The sequence below is a fragment of the Triplophysa rosa genome, linkage group LG13 (genome assembly GCF_024868665.1).
Source record: "Triplophysa rosa linkage group LG13, Trosa_1v2, whole genome shotgun sequence".
Taxonomy (NCBI): domain Eukaryota; kingdom Metazoa; phylum Chordata; class Actinopteri; order Cypriniformes; family Nemacheilidae; genus Triplophysa; species Triplophysa rosa.
The window spans coordinates 23,654,238-23,677,752 of NC_079902.1; the positions used below are offsets into that span (position 1 = coordinate 23,654,238).

Consider the following 23,515-nt stretch of genomic DNA (forward strand, 5'->3'; position numbering starts at 1 on the left):
GCGATTTCCCACCGAGGAGCAACACAAACAAACAAACAACAAACTAAATGAAATAAAACGGACGAAAAGAGAGTAGATGGAGGGAGTGCAGATCTGCGGGCGAGTCGGCCATCGGCTCTATTACGCCGTGAGTGCGTCTCCTGCGGATTTGAAATGAATTCACGGACGGCTGCTCTCTGACTGCCTGCTAACGTCCCAGCCAGCCCATTTACACACCCGGTTTCACTTAAATGGACAGATTAAAGAAGGGAAATCACTCTCTGTACCTCACACAGTGACGAGTGACACTTCTATAAACTACACACACACACACACAAATAAACCAGACTGAGGATGAATGTGTTTCCAGACGCTCAAACACACACTGACACAAAATGTGCGAGTCTGAATAAGGAAACATGTGATTTAAACCATCACCATCAAGCCAATATATGAGAGAGCAGGCACGTGCAGAGGGGGCTTGAGCACCTCTTTGGCCCATAATGCAGAAAGTGCAAACATAGAGATTTTATTCATCAAAGGCTGCACAATCTAACTATTTGTAAAACTAATGAATAATAATTTAGCCCGGAATAAAATGACCCACGTGATGACCTTTCACCTGTCGACCTCATCTGCGACGACCCCTCACGTTCAGACGCCTTCAGTAGTTTAGCGCATTTCCAGCATACAAGACAAGGTGTTTTCAGCGGAGCGGTGTGCTCGTTTACTTATTAATGTAAGCTATTTATAATTATTATTATAAGTAGTAGTAGTAGTATTTTACATGCGCATGCGCAGCTGTTGTGTGTGTAGCCTGCTCTGCTCTGCTCTGCTCTGAACTGACGTGACGTGAAGCAGCTAATGCTACGTCACACAGCGATATAAACAAAGGCGCATGTTCACTTGAATCGATCTTTGCTGTTTGGGGGAGAAAAGTTTCACGGGCGTCAGGGGGTTTGGTCTTTTTATGTTATTTGACTAAAACTAATAAGACTTTGAAGTATTATTATTACAGTATTTTTACTGATAAAACAGGCTTATTTAAATTTTCTCATCCTCCTCAATGCTGTATTAATTATCATTATCAATAAATTCAGAAGAGGGTTAGAACAGAATTATATTTAACATGACAAAACTACAGCCCCCCGACATCAGCTGCTCCCTGTAAGTGATGTCGCCCACAGTGTTTTATAGCATACTGCCTCCAATCTTACAATACAATAAGTCATGATACAATAGACACGTTTGTTTCCAATAGTGATCATGACCTACACAGTTTACTATAACAGCAGTTATTCAGTATAACAGAGAAGGTTTGGACAACTGCATTCACTTCAGTTTCTAATCCCAGATTTATTAATACTGTAGGTGCAAATAAAATATTAGAGCGGTCTTTTCTGTTCTGTTTCTTTTTCAAAACTGCATCATGGCATTTGCTGCTGTATCAATACAGAAGTATCCGTATTTATACATGTATCAGCAAGTGTTGCTGTATTGATGTTGTGAGCACAGCCCTATTTAAAGCCTTGTTCCTTGTGCCCCTTTCACACTTTAAGCACCTGCCCCTTTAAAGGTCTCTGCACGGCCCTGTGAGAGAGAGAGAGAGAGAGAGAGAGAGAGAGAGACTTACTTCATCAGTATTTATGTCTTGTTTTCCGGTAACATTTCTAAACATCCTGAGATGATGAATTTACATCAGAAGTGAAGTTGCACAAGACACAAGAAACCCTGAATGCTGAATTACTGCAGAGTTATTTTTCTCATCCCAGCAGGCAAGTATTTTTCTTTCCATTTTAAGCATAAATCTAAACTGACTGAAATGAGAAAACATCTGCCACTAGACTTTATTTTATTCATGATGTATTATCTGGAACAAGCTCTATCATTTACATGCTTGCATTTGGCAAACCCCTAATGTCATCTTTTCATATTACATTTTTCACAGTTGTTTACCTGTATTTTGATTTTACACTGCATTGCGTTTGGTTTTAGCATTAACAAAATAAAGCATAAAGAACTGGCAGAAAATTACATTCTTAGTTAATTTCTTACAGTGTACAGCCGCAGAAAAAAAGAGACATTTCAAAAATATTTTGAATTTACTATTTATAGGTATGTGCTGGGGTAAAATGATAGTTTTTGTTTTATTCTGTGAACTATTAACAATATTTCTCCCAAATTTCAAACAAAAATATTGTTTCTATTTGCAGAAAATGAAAACTGGAGAAACGGGTGAAAATAATATATTTTCAGACCTCAAATACTGCAAAGAAAACAATTTCAGATTCAGATTCTTTAAAGCAATATAACAGTCATATTTCTACATGTATTTAGGAAAAGTTCCAAAAGGATCTTGCCGTGCTGTCGGTCTTTCACATTGCTGTTGGATGACTTCATGTCACTCCTGAGGTTGGACTGGAATGAACGCGATACATCTAGAAATAATGATTTGAAATTTGTAATGGTCTCTTCATTTATTCTGTAATAGCAGTTTGCTCTGCCAGTTGAGCTACAAGAACACAAAACAAGATCCAGATAATGTCAAAACAAATCATGTTTGCAGTGCACTTCACTGATAAGAAGCTCAGAGAGGACGACAGAACACGTGAGCTTTAGAAACACCAACATGACACTGACGGACAGCACGTGACCTAAAACAGAATCAATCTCACTGCTCACTCACTCACTCACTCACTCACTCAGAGAGTCTGAGGTGACCCGGCGCCTGTCTCGCCCCTGACCGCTCTTAACCCACTGAGCATAAAGAACTCGCTGACAGACAGTTCAGATGGAGATGTAATAATCTACACACCCCGCTCCAAAGCAAGCGTCAAGAATGAATCCTATCATTTCACATTCATCATTCAAACGTAGACTCAGACGATATATTTACACATGGAATCACACATTTCTGCCCCTGGGAGGAAAAAAACAAAAGTGTGAGATGGTACACTATAGCACAAGCTCGGTAGTGTTTATATCAGGACTGCATTTCGACACAAACTCCATCTTTATGTGACTCAGTATTGAGGATCTGAAGAGCATCTGAGAGGTCATGACAGTGTTTCTCTCACCGGAGGATCCTCACAGTTCAGCGGGGCACTGGGTTACAACATCATCTTCTCCAGCTGATAAAAAGCTCAAAGCAGAGCTCGACCTTCACACAACCCATGGACGAAAGCACATGTCTTTTAATAAGACTGACACATGGTCTCTATGAAACGAATGTCAGAAACACCAACGATGTTCAATGCACTGAAAAAAATTGTTGGATTTACTTAATATTTGGTGGCACGTTTTTCGAGCACAGTTTTTAAAGCAAATTAACACACAAAAAGTTAAGTAAATTTACTTAATAAAACTGTGTGCATAAACACGGCAGACATTTTTTTCAAGTAATTTAACTTAATAAAACTGCGCGCGATTAACACAAAAAAATTAAGCAAATTAACAAAATAATTGAAGTAAATCCTACTAGTTGTTTTTTTTAGTGCGGACAACATGCATGACATCATTAAGTGCATGGAGTATGAAAATCAAAACATCAAGGATGGAAGAGAGACAGTGTGTGTCTACATGGCAGGGTTATTTTAGTTTACTAAAATTGAAACTTTGAAAATGTTTCTGTTCATTGAAATCAAATAAGATACTGATCTAAAAATTATTGGAAAGACTTAACTAAAGTAAAAATTAAAATTTTGCCTAAAAAATAAACGGAAATAAGTTTAAAGCACTAAAATTTTAATAATAAACAAAAACTCAAATAAAAATGAATTAATCTTATAAAGCAAAACAACAAATAAATTATAAAATGACATATGCCTATATCAAAATTGCTAAACCAAAAATCTAAAAATAAAAGCTAATTTAAAATATTAATATAACTAAATAAAACTAAAATCAAAAATCTGCTACACTGTTATTGGTTTATTATGACATTTACAGAATAATCATCACAGGCGATTATACAGATTTTCTGTTTAAACCGTAAACTAGCCCTTCTGTGATGCTGAATAAACATATAGACGCACATGTGATTCAACATATGTGTGCAAATTATGCACAAGACACCAATAACTTTACTGTTCTCAGTGGAAGAGACAACACTGCGTAATCTGACCAGGTTTAGAGACGGCTAAAATCAAGCAACCACCAAACATTTACTACATTTAATCATAAAAGACCAGGAGTATAACTTTTTCTTGCATAGAGCTCACACCGAAAAACAACATGAATGAATCAGACAGAAACAAATTCTTGCTTTTCACCAAATTATAGACTTAAATAGACTCAAACTACAGCTCGCACAATAAAAATCATGTAAAAAAAGACTTGAATTGAACCTGAAACTAAACTGACTTGTTTTATTATGAATCAGATCCATTGACTGAGATAAAGAACAAGCACTTACTAAAATAAATGACTTCATGTTCCCAAAGGGCTGAATAACCCCAAGCGTCATGCGTAGCCACATATCAATTAAATTCGTTTTCAGATCTCTTAAAATTTCAGTGTGAGGAATGAATAACACATCTCACATGAATGCAGAGGTGAAGAGACGGTCACGAGAAAAAAAAGGAAACATACATTCCACTATCATCTTCGTCTGTAAAGCTTTCTGAATAAAACTGCATAGAAAATAATCAGAGGAGGAACATCTCACGGCATCATCTGTGCCATCAATTACTCCTGATAAAAATATCATTTATTCACGTCCGTGAAAACACATCAGTAAAAGCATCATGGCTTTGATTCACAAGTTCAGAACTTCACAGCTGTTTGATTTCATCCTCCTCTCTCTTTCTGCACCTGAGTTTGGCTTTGGTTCCGCTGTGTTTATGGTCGTCCGGAGCGGTCCTGATCCATGAATGTGAAGCACACACACACAGCCGTGGTGACCAGAGTGTGCATGGCCTCATATAAGAGTTTAGGAGAAAACACACTCCAGATGAACAGATGATATCTCAGACCCGTCACCAGAACCACATAAAACACCGCTGGAATGGACCGCAGGAGGGCGAAACAGTAACTACCATGACCGAGACCCATTACAGCCCTGAGAGAGAGAGAGAGAGAGAGAGAGAGAGAGAGAGTTAAAGCTGGACCAGCTCATTTAGACTAGACTAGACTAGAACTGGAGTGAATTGAACTGGATTTGAATAATTCAGTTTAAAGCCTTGTGCAGTCATCTCCATTAAAAATCCCCTTCGCTCATCTTTTCAGCATCTTTGAAAATGAAACATCAAGATTTAAAAGAGTATTGGTTATAGCGGAACAGATTGACTTGAGCTGAAGTGATGTGTGTGTAAGCCGGTCAGTCTTTTGAAAAGCATCAAATGCCACACATTTCTCATTCATATGAATTTGGTCTGGAGAATTGTGCCAAAGTCATTCAGCATCACTCTTACATTAAAAATAGAAATGTATTTTTGTTGAGACGTAAATACTGATTTACGGATCCCCCAAAGCGCAAAACACACACAAAAAAACGACAAGTCTGTTGACAAGTCCGATTTCCTAATTGCATCACCTGCTGCGCATGTTACGTTTCTGACTTTTTAAACCAATACGGAGCCAGAAAAAAGATATTTTATTTTAGAGAATATGACAGCCCAACAGTATATTAAATTAACCAACCTTATACATTTAAAACACAATAATGCACCAATAATGTTAATTAAAAACATCATATATAATATTAAAACACTGAAATGGACCGTTTTCGTGAATTTCATTTAACTAAAGTTATGAATGATTATTGAAACATTTCAAGCCGTTACAGGCGCGCAATGAATCTCGGGATAGCCAAAGCTGTGAAGGACACATCCGTTCCATTCTTAAAAACCTGTGGGAATAAGGTCACATTTTGGGGCTGCATTTGAAGCAACCTTTGAATCGGGACAGCCTTACCAGCCTTCAGTCACGCTGCTGTGACACATCGGTCTTAAAATGCAGCCTTCGTTCTAGGAAATGCCTAAGGACATGTTTTTATCACCGATCCTCAAGCCTCATCAGGTATTTTCATGATAATAAAGTATATTTATAATGATCATGTTTGACGGGTGTTGCTTTTTCAAATGCACGTTATAAGCAACTCAAACTCGCACTGCTTTTAGATCGAGCAGCATCTCCTGCTGATCCCAGAGACGTGCTTCACGGACAAGCTACGCATTAAAAATGATCGATGCCTTGCATAATCGCAGCCAGCTCGGTTTCAGCAGGATTTATTGGTAACCGCGGTTAATCGTGCACAGCCCTAGAAACAGAAGCTGAGTGTGTGAACTGGTTTCAGAAGTTCAGAATGTAATGACTCGCAGTGTTTTCTCTCTTAAAGGGATCATATGACACAGCTAAAAGGAATATTATGGTTTGTTTTAGATGTAATGTAATGTGTTTACATGATTTAAGGTTGAAAAACACTGTATTTTCCACACACCGTGCATGTTTGTATCTCCTCTTTGCTCCGCCTCTCTGAAACACGCAGATATTTAACAAAGCTCATGGCTCTGAAAAGCGAGGTGTGCTGTGATTGGCCAGTTCACCAGTGCGTAGTGATTGGTGGAATACTGCAAGCGTGTGACGCCTCTGACCATATTTGGAACATCAGGTTCCTCTTCAATTGTACTGACAGGTACGCCCACCTTACTTGCGTCTACATTTGGGCGGTCTTAGTCAAATCAGACCACCAACTGACGTAGATTTGTGGGGGTGTGGTTACACGAGGCGTTTCAGGCAGGTCTGGGTGAGCATTCGCTTTTACATAGAATGACTCTTTTGTTCCCACACTTTCATTTCTGCAATTTTACACGTCTAATACACGCATGAGCAACTCATAACACACCAAAGACACAGAACAACACGTGTACGCACCATATGACCCCTTTAAGTCCAGAGGGACCACCGCTGTGACCTATAAACCCCTCTCATTCTCTAAGAATCTCTTTCTGTCATAATGACATTTCAATTTTTGTTAAAAAAGCTCTTTAACTTTGGCTTCTGTCACCATATCTGTACAGGTTTCTTTATGTGGTCAAATAACATTAATTTCCCACAAAACCATTGTGAATTGGTTTAACTTGCTCACTAACCGATTCTTTAAGCAATAAAAGATACAGATAATGTAGTAATGACACTTCTGTTGTTACTCACTCTTTGGACCAGATTTTAATTGGTTAACTAGAATACAGTTCATCTAGATGGAAATATGTCTGAAAGAAAAGTAGACAATATTCCTCAACAAGACATCAAGACTCAAACACGTTTCTTCTATTCACATTTTGAAACGGAATGAATGCTCAGTCCGGTTCTCCATGGTGTTGCGTTTGATTGACAGGCTGGTGCTGGAAGCAGACGTAACAGTGAATTGGCTGACTCCCTGATCTGTGCAGCTGCTGGTACACAACAAATCTGTGGAGTGTTCAGCCACATATCAGCCCCCGCTGTTGATTCACTTTCCTGAAACTGTCAGAAACAGAACTGCAGGTGCTCCACACGAGGAGCCATTTGCAATTCAAATCTAAAGCTCACACGGCACTCTGGGTACTAGATTGTTTGCGGGATTCAATATCCATGAACACAAAGCACCTGTTGCCTCCAAGGAAATGAAATATCACCTAACAAGCCTCTCTCTCTCGCTCTAACAAATGGTGTAAACGCTAGGATGGGGTGCGGGATGGGTCAGACACCTCGGCAGGGATTCCAGAAAGCATCATATTGATCAAAGAGCATTTCCTGGATCTGTTGTGCCAGCGTGTGCTATTCTAATAATGCTGAGAGCAGTGAATTATACATTCAGAGCACTTAGGCTGGTCATTTATCAGACAACAGGCAGACACTTTTTCAGCTTCATAGCGACGGATTTTATAATCAGGTTTAAAGAGCGTCACTGGTCTAAACTGAGAGAGTTTTAGAGTTTTTATATTTGGGATTATGGAGTATGTGGAGTTCACCTACACAAACCTCTCACACAAATCTGCACGTAATATAACAAAGTGAGGCACACGTGGCTCTTTCCAAAAATCAAGTGGCCATCAACAACATTTGATCGTTAAAAACCTCATAATACATATAAATATTACAGGTTGTCCTGGCCAATACACGCATGCAGTGCTATGCGCCATCGTTACGACACTAATCAACGGCAAACAATGTTTCTATGGTAACCACTCGCATCCGTGTGAGCAGTCTTTCTCACATATGAAGTCCATACATACAGCTGTCAGGGTTGACTGAAGAGTTTCAATGCCGGTATGTAAGTGTCTTGACCACGTACGAACCGAACTACAGAGGTATTAGCAAGACGCTAGTTATGTCTCTTTCATGAGCTGTTGCGCAGGTTTGCGCAGACCGGGAGGCGTATGACATCAAAGTGCCGCGAGAGCAGAGCTCCATGTGCTTTCAAAATGTTCTCGCGGTACTCTGATGTCAGACATTCGCCGATCGGCCTGCAGCATTTCAAGAAGTCCAACATACCTAATGCAAAGTCAGAAGACACATATGCAGTATTTTGTGAGTATCAGTGCTATAAGAACGTGCACTTTATTAATCGTTATATGTCAGATATAATGCAGTTTAATTGAATGGATGTCTAATGTAAACCTGTAAGTTGTTTATAAGTCATGGAAATCATTTTTGGAGCCCCAGATGTATGCACTATTTCCTTTGTTTCACTGCTTTTGCCTTGTCTGTGGACATGTTCTCTTATCGAAGGAAAAGAACAATTGATCCCCACAGGGACCATAAGTGAGACTTTAGTCTGTGGACATAATAATCAAGTTATTAGTACTGAAGCTGTTGAAAGATGTTCTATAAAATAGTAGTTTTGCAATGGCTCTTTTGCAAAAACGAATGAACCAAAACTGGAAAAATGTCTCTTTGGTTAAAAAAGGTTCCCGACCCCTGCGGTTTAGGGGCTAGAATATACAATTTGTACAGTATAAAAAGCATTATGACTCTGGAAAGTCCCAACGATGTATAAAAACTAACGTGTGTGTGTGTAAGCGGGTCTTGTCATGGTTTGTTTTATTCATCGTTGTGTAAGTGTCTGTAATCGCAGCATCATTAGCAGCTCCGGCTCTACTAACTGCCCGCCGATCCCTCACTCGCATCAAACACCATTAAAGCTGTTATCTTAAGAAGACGAGCACTGATTCATATTCCCATGATGCTCTGCAATTTCACATCACTGATATGAGGATGTGGCCGCAATCTTCAGAAACATCTTCTCTCCGTCTACTTTCTGTAAGGTAATAAAATACTTACAATTCTCAGAAAAACCGCAGGGTGAAGAAATCGACAGAAGAGGTCTTTTAAAAGAGGGGAAAAGACCTAAAACGACTTTATTACACACATCCCTATCACAGTAATGACGGTATTATCCACTAACTCATGACATTTCAGGCTTTTTTACCGCACTACATTATTTTCTAATACAAGGAGGGTCACGCTAGCAGACTGTTGCAGGATTATTGCATAAAACTCCTAAAACTACAGAAGCCAAACCACTGTATCGCTTTTCTGCAATAAAGGGGCTTTAACATTTACAACTCAACCATTTCTCAAAAATACAACCTGATTTTCAAACACAAACTAAGCTGAAAAACAAGACTTCATCGTGCTTATGTGGTTATCACCAAGAAACACATTTAGTAATAACAATAATATTTAAGATTAAAGCAAACTGATGCCACTTAAAGGTTAAAAGTGTAATTTTTTCAAATTTACTTATTTATATTGTTACATTTTAAGTTTTTTTATTGTGCATTCCAATTAATATCATTCAAACTGCAGTTGGTTTGTTTTGATTTAAGCCATTATAACTAAACCAATACAGCTAACTCACACAATAAAAACATAATAAAAAACATGATTTTGGGAGTTATTTCATTTTGGAACCAAACTCTTCATTTATTCATTTAGCAGACACGTTTATCCAAAACGACTTTTTGGAAAGAATTTGTCTAAATCTCAGTATTCAAAATCTAATCTAATTTAATTCTAGATTACTTTACAAATGGTGCATTGTTGCAAAGCAGCGTTGGAAAATGTATGGTTAAGCAGTACAGACATAAAAAACAGCATAAAATACGGAAATGATTTAAAACCCGTAAAAAAACCCATGAAGATCCTGCGATGACTTCATCATAATGTATGTAGATTTTTTATTAAAAAAAATGTTTTCATACATATTTGCATGTTATTATAAATCTCGGTATGGATGCTAATGCAATACCTCACGCAACACGTAAACATTGTGACTTTGTGATGAAATATTAGTGGGTCAGTCGAGAGATCCAATGTAAATAATTCACAATGAACAGAACTTGTATTTAATATGCATGAACCGCACACATCTTATATATTCCTCACACTGTCTCAAAGCACGCGGGGAATGTAAACACTGAACCTCATGCATATCTGCAATAATGAAACCGAGATGATAATAAGCTTTGCTGATAATGAAATCCCAGCCTACAAAAACAGCGATGACTTGACTTACATTAAACATCCATCTCCATTTGATTCTCAGATAACTTACCGAACGAACCGCCTCGTGATGTTAGTTAATGAATTGCATGTGCCAAAGCCTTAACTTTCACGCTTCACGCCTCCCTATACTGAATCGAATCTAAAACGGCTCATTGTCATCCGGGTCAGGTGTCATCATTTCTAAAATGAAGATATGGTACTGTGTGTGTGTTACCTGTGTCTCTGTGAGGTGAGGTAACAGAGCAGGTGGAAGGCCCACAGCAGAGGTCCAGCGTATGTGCTCAACGCTGTGAGGATAACAGCAGGTGCTTCTACATAACTCTCAAGACCCACAAACCCCACTGAGATGTCCACCGTCCCGATGTTGTTCGAGTTTCCCTACACACACGGCAGAAAAACAACACATGATATCAAATACAGAAGCAGAAAAAACACATTGTGTAGAGATGTCAGGATGCTATTGATGGTTGCCAAGGTGTTGCTATGCAGCTGCTCACAAGGTTAAAAGAAATAACCTTTTAAACCCACAGACAACATAAAGGGTGAGAATATGAATGGCTAACAATCATAAAATACGGTGATATGAAGTGTCTGCCCAACAGCGACGAACTATGAACAATTCTTGAAAAATCGTAAAAATTGGTTGAGCCGCATGCAAAACTGTTGTAAATGACTCTAGTAGGGCCCTATGATTTCCGATGCGGAAAACGCGGATGGAATCCAGGCATAACAAAGGAATTTGCTGTATAACACAGAATGGCACGGAACCTGGCTGTATTACTTCTTTACCAGAAAGTAGCGATGAACAGCTAACAAAATGCAAATTGCGCAATAAATAACGTTAGAATTATTCAGATGCGGTTGAAATAATTTGCTTGTTTTGCGTGTCTGTATTAAAAGTGGTCAGATTGCGTGTACTGCACGCGTAATGCTCGTGTGGAGCTTTTAACTGCGTTGAAGCGCCTGTCAAACATCCTTTGCAGCGACCCATCAAAATAAAAGTCTGGCTAATTTGAATAAATTATATTACGTTTTTATAATTCGACCACCGAGTACATTATTTAACTTAGTAGATCCAAGTTAACATACTAGTAAAATTACACAACTAGTGCTTTATTAAAAATAGTTTAAATTTAAGTAGACCTGAAAACAAAGGAAAAATGAAAATGTACTGGTACGATGGTTTATTAACATAGTAAAGTACATTATACTCTATTTTTATAGATTCTTTTCCCTGCATTGTTCAAAGAATCCACTGTAGGTTTTTTAACATTGTTTATAAGTGAATACTATAGTTTACTTATTAGTTTGAAGTCCCAGTGCAAATTAAAATTGACAATGCAGATTTTTTCATGAAATATTGTAGCGTTTATTGTAAATAGTTGATCAATGTGGGTCATTCTCTTTTTAAAATTCGTGTGCCCTCATAATCTTCAGTTAAAATCTGAAAATGCACTTCCGCCCTGTAGTGACTATCCGTCTGAAATGACGTAAATTAGACGGCTTGGGCGGAGCATCCGTTAACTCCTCCCCTTCGACTGTCAGTCTGCTGCCAGTTCCATTTCAAAAATGCAACGGCTGTTTTAATACATCCAATCAAATCGCAGATGAAAAGCCACGCCCACTATTTTTCTCATAAATTCCATTCACTCAGAAATGCGTCAAAATACGGAAGTAAAAATAATCGCAACAATTTCCGGAACACGATTCTCTCTCTTCAGTGTCAATGCAGGCGCATAAAGAGACAAAATGCACTAAACGAATGTGACAATTAAAAATGAACCATCATTTGGCCTAAAGACTAAAGAGAGAGAGAGAGTCAAGCTGGACCGTCCCTCAGATGATGATGATGATGTCATTGTCAGGCCCATAATTCCACGGGAATTACACTCGGGTGCTTTATAGCATAACTAATGACCCTCCGCTCTCATTTACTTTCAATGTCTCTTCATGTCAATGACTGCTTCCCTAAATAAATCAAACTTCACGAATTTAATGAACACGTCGACTAACATTATAAAGAAGACTTTGCAACTACAGTAAGTTACACACAAATAAATGACGTTATGAATCTAAGACACTCGATGGGTCAATAAATAAACGAATAATTAAACAAATAACTACAGTATTTCATGGCTGAATTGATATAATAGGTATAAAAAGCTTTTTTTGCCGAGACGAGATTCTCTAACAGAAATGTGCAATGAACGTACAATTCCACAGTGTCAGGGTTTCTGTCAACTGCGTCTTCAGAAAGAGTTTATTAATAAACTACACCAAAATAACGCAGGGGGGATTGTCAGCATGGTCTCCTCTCTGTTCTTTACCTGGAAGTAAAAGAAGGCCTGACCGAACCAGTAGTGCATGATGGTGGTCTGAGCGGCGTCGTAATGCAGTCTCTTCCAGATGAATTGAGCCATGACGGTCTGAACGAGCAGACAGCAGGCCAGCGTGGGCAGATTATGAGCTCTGAAGAGCAGAGCCACCAGCAACACCACCCCACTGTACACTTCCCACAATCCCCTGCTCTTCAGCCGCCCGCCGTCTCCCGCCGAGGACGTCAGCTGAGCTCGCAGCAGGTCCTTGACGCCGGTGAAGAGGATCCCGAGGACAAACACGTAGACGAATCGCGCCTCGACGGTTCCCCTGAAAGAGAAGGGCGAGACACCATCGTTTCAAAAACGCTGATTTTACATCCACACACGACAACTGAGATTGACTGCGAGAGCCTTTTGTTTGAAGGTTCGTCTCGCTCAAGCACGTGCAGTGGAATCGATGGCGGAGAGGTCTGGTGCTCTACAGATCAAGTGACGACTTACAGCTCACTGGACTTGAATGAGGTCACCCGTCCAGAGCGAGAGCGAGAGAGAGAGAGAGAAGACCATTTCCACAGAACCGGTTCTGGATTTTACATGTTAAAAGCAATGCTTGGACTTAAAAAACGTCACCCCAACTAAACCTCCAACCTGACTGCTTATGATAGAGCAGAAGAGATGCTACAAAAAACTTTATCAAAAGGATTTTCCTACAGATAAAATCAGGAAAAGGTAACCGCAAAAGAGTTAAACCAAAGTTTTTGTAGGGAAACCTCGATTATACAAATAATTATCAATACACCAAAAACATGTTTTTTGACACTTTTAATATGATAAAACCATGGTCAGTTTTCATAATGAAAGGTCCATCACTATTAACTTCTCTATCGTGCTTGAATGAACAGAAACACACAAGATTATGTCAGAAAGCCCGTTTTGTCTGGCATTTGCGTAAACACAGATCTCAACGTGTTAAATAAAGTCTTAAATGAAGAGTTGTGAAAGTGGGAGAGGAGTCAGATCTGTGTAGAGCGGCAGCTCTTAAAGGGGCGGCGTTCTTAAACCTGCTGCTGTGACTCCTGTCACTAATGTTCATCAAAGAACAAAAGAAAAGAGCAATTCAGTGTGTTTTGTAGCTTAATTTAGAACTTAGCTTTAAAGACTGTAAAGTGTTTGAGAACTTTCTGTATATTTCCCACCTGTTAGACATGACAGCTCTAAGTTATACTGTACTTCACTGTTAAACGGTTATAATTAATGTTAAAATAAGTAAAACATCATCAATTTAATAGGGACATCAGTTGCAGTACTAATATCACAATGTTGGCTTTCATTCATACAATGATGTTGTTAAAGAAATCTGTTGTTTCGACATATATTTGGAGATTAAATGTGAAATTATTAGAATGTAAACGTATATTTAAAAACATGAATGTTATGTGTGATTAAAAAATGTGTGACAGCACTAATAAAAACACATCGATTCCATCTCATTTCCCCAAATGTATACTACTGTTCAAACTTAGTCATCCTTTATTAATTTTTTCAAACAGTTTAGAATAATAGTAAAGTCATCAACACTATGGAATAACACCAGTGTAACCTAAAGCAAAGAATAGAAAATGTTGGTATAATTATACAGTATTTTGTCTATAAATTAATGTCAGACTTTTATGCAAAGACTTTCAGATCGAAACGTTTTTAGTCAGGTGACCTGAAACTTTACTACAGTCGTGTTCATATACTTTAGATGATGTGACATTATTTAAGACTCTTGTTTCGGCAACATTTTTTTAAACACATATAAAAAACAATAATATCACCGGCTGTGATTTTCCAGTCAATATATCACCTAAAAATGTTTTAGATATTCTCCTGTTAAAAAGCATGAACACTCAGAAGTGTTGTGTTTGTAACTTACACTACAGAGAACAACTTTATTGAAAAGAGAAGCGTCTCAGTAGCGGTTTTATATTGTGAATATGTTTCAGAGTATCTTCCAAAGTCTGGATCAGTCACATTAAACATGATTAGAGCCAAATGAGAGCGAGATCTCAGCAATTTCCCCAGAGAAGAAGGAAAATCTCATCATTTTTATTACAACTGCGTCTCGGCTCCTCTTGACTGTAACTAAGCTCCATCAGAGAGAAAACTACATCTGCACAAACACTTTCATCCACAACACGTTACCATGCCAACCAGAACCTGGCAAAATCATCTTGTTCAAAAAGCACAGGATGACACAGCAGGAGAACTAGCAGACACACAAACTTCATCCAGACAAACTCAGGATTTGTGTTGTGACCCACTACTAAAGAAAAGTTGAAACGACACAGAACTTCTGTACTGTGAAACACTTTCAAGTTTTAAAAATCAGTTTTCTTAAAACGGAGGTAACATGCTATTGACTTCTTTAAACTGTTAAACGTGCTGGCTTCTCAAGCTTAACGTGGTCAATTGTCAAAAAACGAGTTGAATGTATGACGTAGTATTTCTGTGCTCGATTCATTCCGCCAGGGTTCGTACAGGTTTCGGAAAGTTTTTTTCAAACATGGAATTCTGTTTCCTAACAAGGGTTCTTAGTCCCTTATTGGACAATTCTCCCGGAAAAGCACGCCCACGTGTCATCCAGCCAGCGTGAGAAAGAGCAGCACACCCATCAATGACGCTTCACTTGGCTAACTGAAGTTTCGTTTTGTTTGTTTGCTCACCACATTTGGGTGATGAATGTTATAGAAATGGGCGCAGTCCCAGCGCTAAAAGATGACGGACATGAACCGTCACACTAAGTCCTGTGTCTGTTTTGTTGGCAACCTGCGCGTACGTGCATAATGTAAACAATACAAACGTATAGTGAATCAATGCGATGATGTGTTGTGTGTGAAGATACGAAGTATGCAATACTACTGTATAGGCACTCTAGATTAATAAGAGACTGGTAGAAACTGTATGTTTTACAAGGCCAACTGCGCAAAGTGTAAAAAGGGTTTTTTGCCCAAAATGTCTTGTCATTTGGTAAGTATTCTTTGTGAACTGTTTCTTTAAATTGTTGTATTCAAAGCATTATTGTGAGCTAATGCACGTACACACCTGAAAGCTAAACAAATCAACCCATCTTTGCTCGGAGAAAGACAGCAGATGTGTTATCATGTTTTATTTATCTGCAATAAGTGCAAATCAATCAAAACCTGAAGACAAAGAAAAGGAAAGACGGGCAAAAAAAGATGAATGTGTTATTTTAACATTTATAGAGTAACATCAGTCATAAAGACCATCAGAGAGGAAGGAAGGAAGGACGGACAGACGAACGAACGAACGAAAGAAAGCACGAACGACCGAACGAACGAAAGAAAGCACGAACGACCGAACGAACGAAAGAAAGCATGAACGAACGAACGAAAGAAAGAAAGAAGGAAAGAGCTCAAGGCTGACGGAGCGGTGCATTAAAGGTACTCCATCAAACCTCTGTGTACATTAACAGAGCAGAAAGTTAAAGGCCACCAGAACTCTGTCTGACTCACAACCCTGAACGCATTTATACCCCCCACTGTATATATCATCATCATCATCATCATGTCTATAACATCACACGCGAGGAATCCCTGGACTTTACATTACAGGCGCCTGCAAAAGTTTCTCAATAAGGAATGAGTTTTTACCCAAAAGTACATGGCAGTGGTTTCACATCACATCTAATGCAAACAGAAGCGCTTTTATCTCCTCCTGCTTCAATGTGTTAAATCTGTTTAAAATCACTGATGCTACAATAACAGACCGGCGTGATTTTTATCTGCTTGCGATTTCAAAGCAACTGCACATTCTGACATACAGAACTAATCTGTGCTTGAAACTAGTTTATTATTAATTTGGTTTATTCAAGTGTTCTTTCCTCAGTCAGCTTGGTGTGAGGACCTGCAGCTCTTACAGCGGCTGAAATGCACACAGATAATAATAATAATACAAGTGTCAGTGTGAGGTGTTTGTGTGTTTGAGAGAGAGAGAGAGAGGTGTTTGGGTTGCCAGGTATTGCGTCAGGTTTAAAACCGTCCACTTTAATAAAAACAAACATTGCGTAAGATTGTGGTTTGTTCTCTCCACAGACCCCCCACACAACTCATACACTGAAGACACAAAACTTCTGCTTATTTATTCATTTACTGCTGTTTCTATGCTATCTCTTACATTAGAGTTGATTTGTTATGCCCGCGGTTACCCATCAGGTTTTGGGGAAAGCAGGCGGACCCTTGAACAGAAAACTCACCCGCTCTGACAGATACCAACACCTGACTGAAACGCAAACTAACTACAGATTTTAAAAACCATTTAAAATGAATGCTAGCCCAAAATGCTTTACAGAGAAGCGTGCACGTTTGTGAAATAAAATTCATTTTGATGTCTGTGTTAAACAGTCCGCATGCATAAACGCTTCTGAATGAGACGTCCACACAACAAACACCTCCAGAATAAACTACACAGATGCTTTCTGGGCGTCTCTCGTGACGCAGGTGTGCTGGAGAGTTTCTAATCTCTCTCATCCGATGGTTTTATTATTATGGCTGTGAGACTCGACTGATCTGCATGTGAAAGGCTCAGAAACAACAGAATTAACTTCACTTTGTGTGGAACGGCCCTATGAGAGGCGGCACTGCAAGAATTACATTTACACTGCGCACAAATCTGCGGGAATTGACTTCATATGTTTTCGAAATATGTCCTTTAATGTAAACTGCAATGTTATGTTTCAAACAGCGATGGCGATAGAGAAGCAAAAATGACAGATTTCAGCTTTAAAGTCGGCATGAAACGGAAGTAGCGATCGTTTTTTCTTGCGTATCGTGACGTATATCCGAATGAAACAACTTCTGAAATGAGCAAAAAATGTAGGGCGGGACTTAATTTGGTTCGACGAGTACTGATTGGATCGTTAAAAGTCGGGTGTTGCCAATTGATGGAGTCAGATTTGCAATCCAGTCATTGCAGCCCCGCCTTCGCGCCATTCCTCGTGACCAGAAGTGACGAGAGGTCGTGTCGAGGGGGGAGATGAACGTTTTTAATGAAAGATTACAAGTGCAAATTAATTTTTTATTATTATGAATACTGCAACACTGTGTAAATCAGTTTGAATTGACAGTTTTGATTTCATGCCGCCTTTAAGAACGATTTTTTTCTTTTTGTTTAATTTTTGTTATTTACTTCGTGGATTGAACGTCTTATTTCTCCTCTTTCGAGAAGTGCGTTTGGATTCCTATATTCCAAAAGCAAGATAACCCACTTCACCTGAAAATCCCCTCTCGCTCATCAGAGCTGAGCATTCAGACGCTCACACACACTTCATTTACACACATCCTCTTCAGATGCTCTGCCAAAATTCACATTTATTTCTTTTCCACTCGTATTTTCTCTGACACCAATCATTCACACCGTAAACAGCGCCGAGTGTAAACTCAGATTAAAGAAGATTGTTTGACGTCTCCGGCTTTCTCTCCTCTGCAGTCGACTGTAAGCTTTGGTTAAATTTAAGCTCTCGCATCAAAGATGAAGAAAAACATGTTTTGAAAATGAAAACCAAACAACAACATGCTCCATATTAATCCATTATCGACACTAGAGATATTCATGTTATTTCAAACAAACTGTACTGATCAAAACGTCTACAGTATAATCAACATTTCTCTTCATGCTAACTTTGAATTTTTGTGTCGCATTTTGCGCCGCCCTATTGGAGAGGACAAGAAGCCCTATAAACACTCAAACTCATAAATGATGAAGCAGATTTTTTTAGAAGATTTTTTTGTCAGTTTTGTGGTTACCATTGATTAGAAGATTGGTGCATGTGCTTAGGCTGTGGGAGGCTACATGTAACCCATAACAGTGAGCAATCAATGTGCTAATGCCAGTTCTGAGATCAGTCTCTTCTTGCTCGTTTTGGGTTGCATAAGTCAAGGTATTTTATTTATGCATATTAAGACTAAAAAATGTATACAATAAAGAAACTGAGAAAACAGAGTTTAGTCATCTTAAAAATACATCTTTTTGCGCTTATTTTTGAAAGTTCTGTCTACTTAATTTCACGAGAATGATGAACGAAGTATTTGAGTCACACGTACTAAGAACTTTAATTTATCATTAATCAAAAATTGAAAGTTCTTCTTACTTAAACCAAGAACCTCGGCCTTCATTTTTTTGAGCATTGGCAACTTAGCCGGGTTTCTCAGAAGGTGTCAAAATATGACGATTATGTGAACCGGCATCCTGTGCTTTGCTTATGAAATCATAAACGTAATATTTCTTGTTTACACGAAGAAACATATTTCGAGAAATCACACGCTGGGTTTCATTAGCATCTTCGTGCTTTCATGCGTGCGGTGGAAGAATTCTGATTTCCTCCCACCCAAATAAATCAAATTTCATTTTTACAACACACGAGCTGCCAAACAATAATGAAGGCGTGATTCTGCCCGGCTTCAGTTCTGTTCTGTCTACTTACATCATTCAAACACCGAAAGAAAGATTTGCAGACCTCTGGAGCCCACCGCATTCAAATCACAGAGAGCAAACGCTTGAGACGGAGAGAAAGACTGCAGGCGAAAAAACCAGTGTGAGAGACAAATGAGAGGGGCAGAAGTCATCGGCCGTCCACTTAAGAGGCGAGTCAGAGGTTGCCAGGGCAACATAAACAATGTCCTGTAGTGATTAACGAGTGTGAGAGAGACTCCTGTGGCACAGGGTGGCAATGCCAATTACTTCACCCTAACGCCCGCGCTCTCTCTCTCTCTCTCTCTGTCATGTGGAGAGCGTGTACTGGAACACAGCCTGTGGTGTTACAGGAAGGGCAGGAGGTCAAAGATTTAATTGGGTGAGAGAAAATGTCGAAGGGGACGAGGCCAGCGACGCACAGGAGTGAGCAGCAAGTGTGTGTGTGTGTGTACCTACTGAAAGGAATAGTTCAGCCAAAAATAAATATTCTCTCATAATTTACTCGCTCTCATGTCATCTCAGATGTAGAGCCATAGAAAAAATTAGGAGAGCACTCGAGTTTTGCCTTCAATCATCAGTTCTGCGTGTATTTTGTTCATTTCAGTCCCGTGTCTGTTGAATTTCAGCAGAAATAAACCACAGGAATGACATAAAGTCACCCAACAGCAACGCAGAAGACTGAGAGAACGCAAAGACACATGACAATTCCATCATTTTTAACTGATCTTAAAATACATGTTAAACCATCAGTATCGTGTTGTTTAAACATGACCATGAACTTTTCTTTGCAGTATTTAAAGTCCCAGTGCAATTAAAAACGACACTGCCTATTTTTCATGAAATATTGTAGTGTTTATTGTAAATAGTTTATCAATGTGGGTCATTCTCTTTTTAAAATTCGTGTGCCCTCATAATCTTTAGTTAAAGTCTGAAAATGCACTTCCTCCCTGTAGTGACTAACCATCTTAAACGACGTATGTAAGGCAGCTTGGGCGGAGCATCCGTTAACTCCTCCCCTTCAATGTTTTTATTCTCACAAATGTATAGCTTTAAATGAATAAAAAAACATATACATCTGAGATGGCATAAAGTGTGTAAATTCGAAGAGATTTTTTATATTTAAAGTACATTCTTCCAGGGACATTTGGGATGTGCTCATTTGCTCATTTTTCTTAAAGCTGTCTATCGATGTTTTATCATTCATCAACTGAATAAAACTGTATCTTTATTGTTATAGTTATAATATACTAATATACTATACTATAATATACTAACTTTGCTCTTCTCATACACTTAAAACAGTTTTAAAAACTTTATCTTTTTACTGTAGTTGCTTCTGTAGACCTTCAAGGTATCTATAGTTTTTTTCTGTGACTTCAGCACCGGCTCCAGCTAATAACAGGTTTAATCATCTCTGACTCGATGCTAAACGCTGCGTCCGCTCTTCACGGTCGTGTCATCGCCGATGCCTCTCGACGCTCTACTGTTAAACTCTCAAAAAACCCTCCATCCCAGCGTTCAACCTCGAGTCTGACTCACAAATCTGATGAGATCTGCTGTAGCGGGCGCAAAGTAAGCCAAGTAACTTCTGACAATTGAAAAACAGCGATAATGAGGCGAGATAATTTATTCGCCATCTGACATTCAAGGAATGTCAAAAAGATATTTAAACATCATCAAACTTACTTGGAGACGGTGCGGCTGCTGTGTTGCCATGGGAACAGGACGTTTCCGACGGCGGCGCGGTAGCTGTAGACGCCGAGAAGGCCGAGCGCCAGGGCGATCTTAGACACCAGAGAGCAATGCCGCTGGATGAGGAGGAAGATGAGAGCGAGAGAGAGAGCCCCCAGCAACGACAGAAACATCTTATGATCTCCACTGAAACACAAACACAAAATAAACAACAACACTTCACCTTTACACACACACACACACTGAATATAAAACAGCATGAAGAGAAACAGCGTCTGATCTGAGATTAAAACACACACACGCGGGGTTTGTTTTACTTTAAGAACAGCTTCTGTTGGCTAAAGATGTTTTATTCTTTTCCTCTGAACTCAACACCACCAAACCTGTGGATTATTAGACTTTAACACATGATTTAAAATATTAACATATTAATATGAACATATTAAAGTGATAGTCCACCCAAAAATGAAAATTCTCTCATCATTCACTCACCCTCATGTAATTTCATACCTGTATAAATTACTTTGTTCTGATGAACACAGAGAAAGATATTTGGCAGAATGTTAGCCATGTTCACTTCTGTAACATTATTGACTGCTATAGTAGGAAAAATAAAATGGTCAAAGGTGCCCCAGAACTGGTGTTTCTTCAAAATTTCTCATTTTGTGTTCAACAGAAGAAAAAAATATACAATGTGTTTTTCCTACTATGATAGTGGACAATGTCACAGAACTGAAAATTGCAAACATTCTTCCAAATATCTTTCTCTGTGTTCATCAGAACAAAGACATTTATACACATTTGAAACAACCCGAGGGTGAGTAAATGAGGACAGAATTTTCATGTTTGGGTGAAGTGTCCCTGTAATATACACTTCATGCACAATATTCACAGTTTACAATGAACATTTGCACTTTAAAGACACTCGCACACATAATAATATATTTGAATAAACACTATATTGTAAATACTATCTTATATCACTGTATCTTCATTTGTACTTTTGACTTCACTCTATACACGGCATTTGAAATAAAATGCATCAATGAGTCAGGTGTAGTGTATTAGGCAGGTGAAACCCGAATGTTCAAAGTAATTAAATAGTTAAAGTAGTGTAAACTTACGTTTTATATAAACAATTGTCCTAACTTAAATATGAAAATATTTTAACTAACTAACCTCTTACTTTTGAGTTAGTTTAACTTCATTATTACACGGCTCATTTGAATGCTTGATTCTGATTGGCCAGTCGCGACATTCCAAGGGTTGTTCTATTCAAATAACAACCGCTCAAAACTAATAACACCCTGTAACCCGGATGCTGCAAATCATTTTGAGAGGGGCAGTTTAATATTACACAAAAATGAATGATAAATATGTCTTTTAATAACACATATGACATTATATTTACTAATGATTCAACCAATTTGCCTGTTCGTGACGTTTGAACGTCGTTTCTTACTTTAAAACCGAAAGTAAACGTCTTTTCCTCGCGGAAGGTCTGCATTCGGTAAAAATGAGCTAATAAAATATTCAAATTCACATGTCATGTCCAGTTTTTTCTCATGTAGGCGTGTAATAAGCGGGATCATGTACAAGCAGCCGCTGTTATCGTGAAATAAGCCTCCAGTGAGACACAAGATCACGTCCTCATCACACTGTCAGGATTATTTCTGCCATAACAACCGGCTGCCTGGACATTATCCCTTACTTAAACAAGTCAATTCAAGACGATTTGTTGAGAATGATTTTCAGTTCCCAGCATGCTTTGCGTGAAACTGCATTAGGGGAGTACATTTTGAAATGAAGTGTTATTTTATGAGTTTTTAGAAAGGAACAAGCCTTGTTAATGATGAATGTTCATTTATCTTGTTGTGTTTTTGTGTTTTGGGGTGACCATGGTTCAGAAGAGAGGTGCTTATGCTTATGTTGTGGGAGGTGCCAAAGCAGTCGTGTGGGTTACATCACTCTCTATGAAGGCTGTTTGTTAATTGTTGATGCTGCTGAAATGTTTAGGTTATCTCAAAAAGACCTTTCATTTGTTTAACTGTAAATAAAAAAGGTACCTTACTACTTGTTCCAAATGAAAAGGAATTAACGAGTACAACAAACTCAAAACCTGATCGTTCTGCTTACTTGGAATGTTGATGTAACTGATTACCTCAAATTTTTTGAGTTTTCCCAACTTTGGGGTGAATAAGATTTTTTTTACTCCTATTGAAAGATATAAGGCAAGACTGAAAGAGAATTTGATTTAAGAGTGTGTGATCCTCTCATCTGAGGTAATCAGGTGTGGCCTAGGACAGGTGTGTGTGTGTGTGTGTGTGTGTGTGTGTGTGTGTGTGTGTGTGTGTGTGTGTGTGTGTGTGTGTTTGTGCGTCCTTCTAACCAAGTGTGACACAACAAAGCACTAACAAATTAAGCTTTTCCATCTAAACTTTATATTCTAACCAGCCATGACAAGACCATGTGTTTAGCCCCGCCCACACTGAAATCTCATTGGTCCTGCTCCACATGCATCTAAAACAGACAACATCAATGAGGAGAGATTCCGAGAAACA

General features: G+C 38.7%; 1 protein-coding gene across 3 annotated transcripts in view; it reads right to left on the reverse strand.

Moving 5' to 3' along the window:
- Positions 1 to 1,920: 1,920 nt before the first annotated feature.
- The window catches only part of pigg (phosphatidylinositol glycan anchor biosynthesis class G), a 71,765-nt gene continuing 50,170 nt past the window's right edge, over positions 1,921 to 23,515 (reverse strand). For 2 of the 3 annotated variants that reach the window (XM_057348925.1, XM_057348924.1), the window contains 4 exons: positions 20,949 to 21,140; positions 12,798 to 13,116; positions 10,685 to 10,848; positions 1,921 to 5,038 (listed from right to left, as the gene is read on the reverse strand). In XM_057348925.1, coding sequence (XP_057204908.1) covers positions 4,819 to 5,038; positions 10,685 to 10,848; positions 12,798 to 13,116; positions 20,949 to 21,140 — 895 coding nt within the window. In that variant the 3' untranslated portion in view covers positions 1,921 to 4,818. The remainder of the gene's footprint in view (positions 5,039 to 10,684; positions 10,849 to 12,797; positions 13,117 to 20,948; positions 21,141 to 23,515) is intronic. The other variant, XR_008964125.1, reaches the window with a different exon arrangement.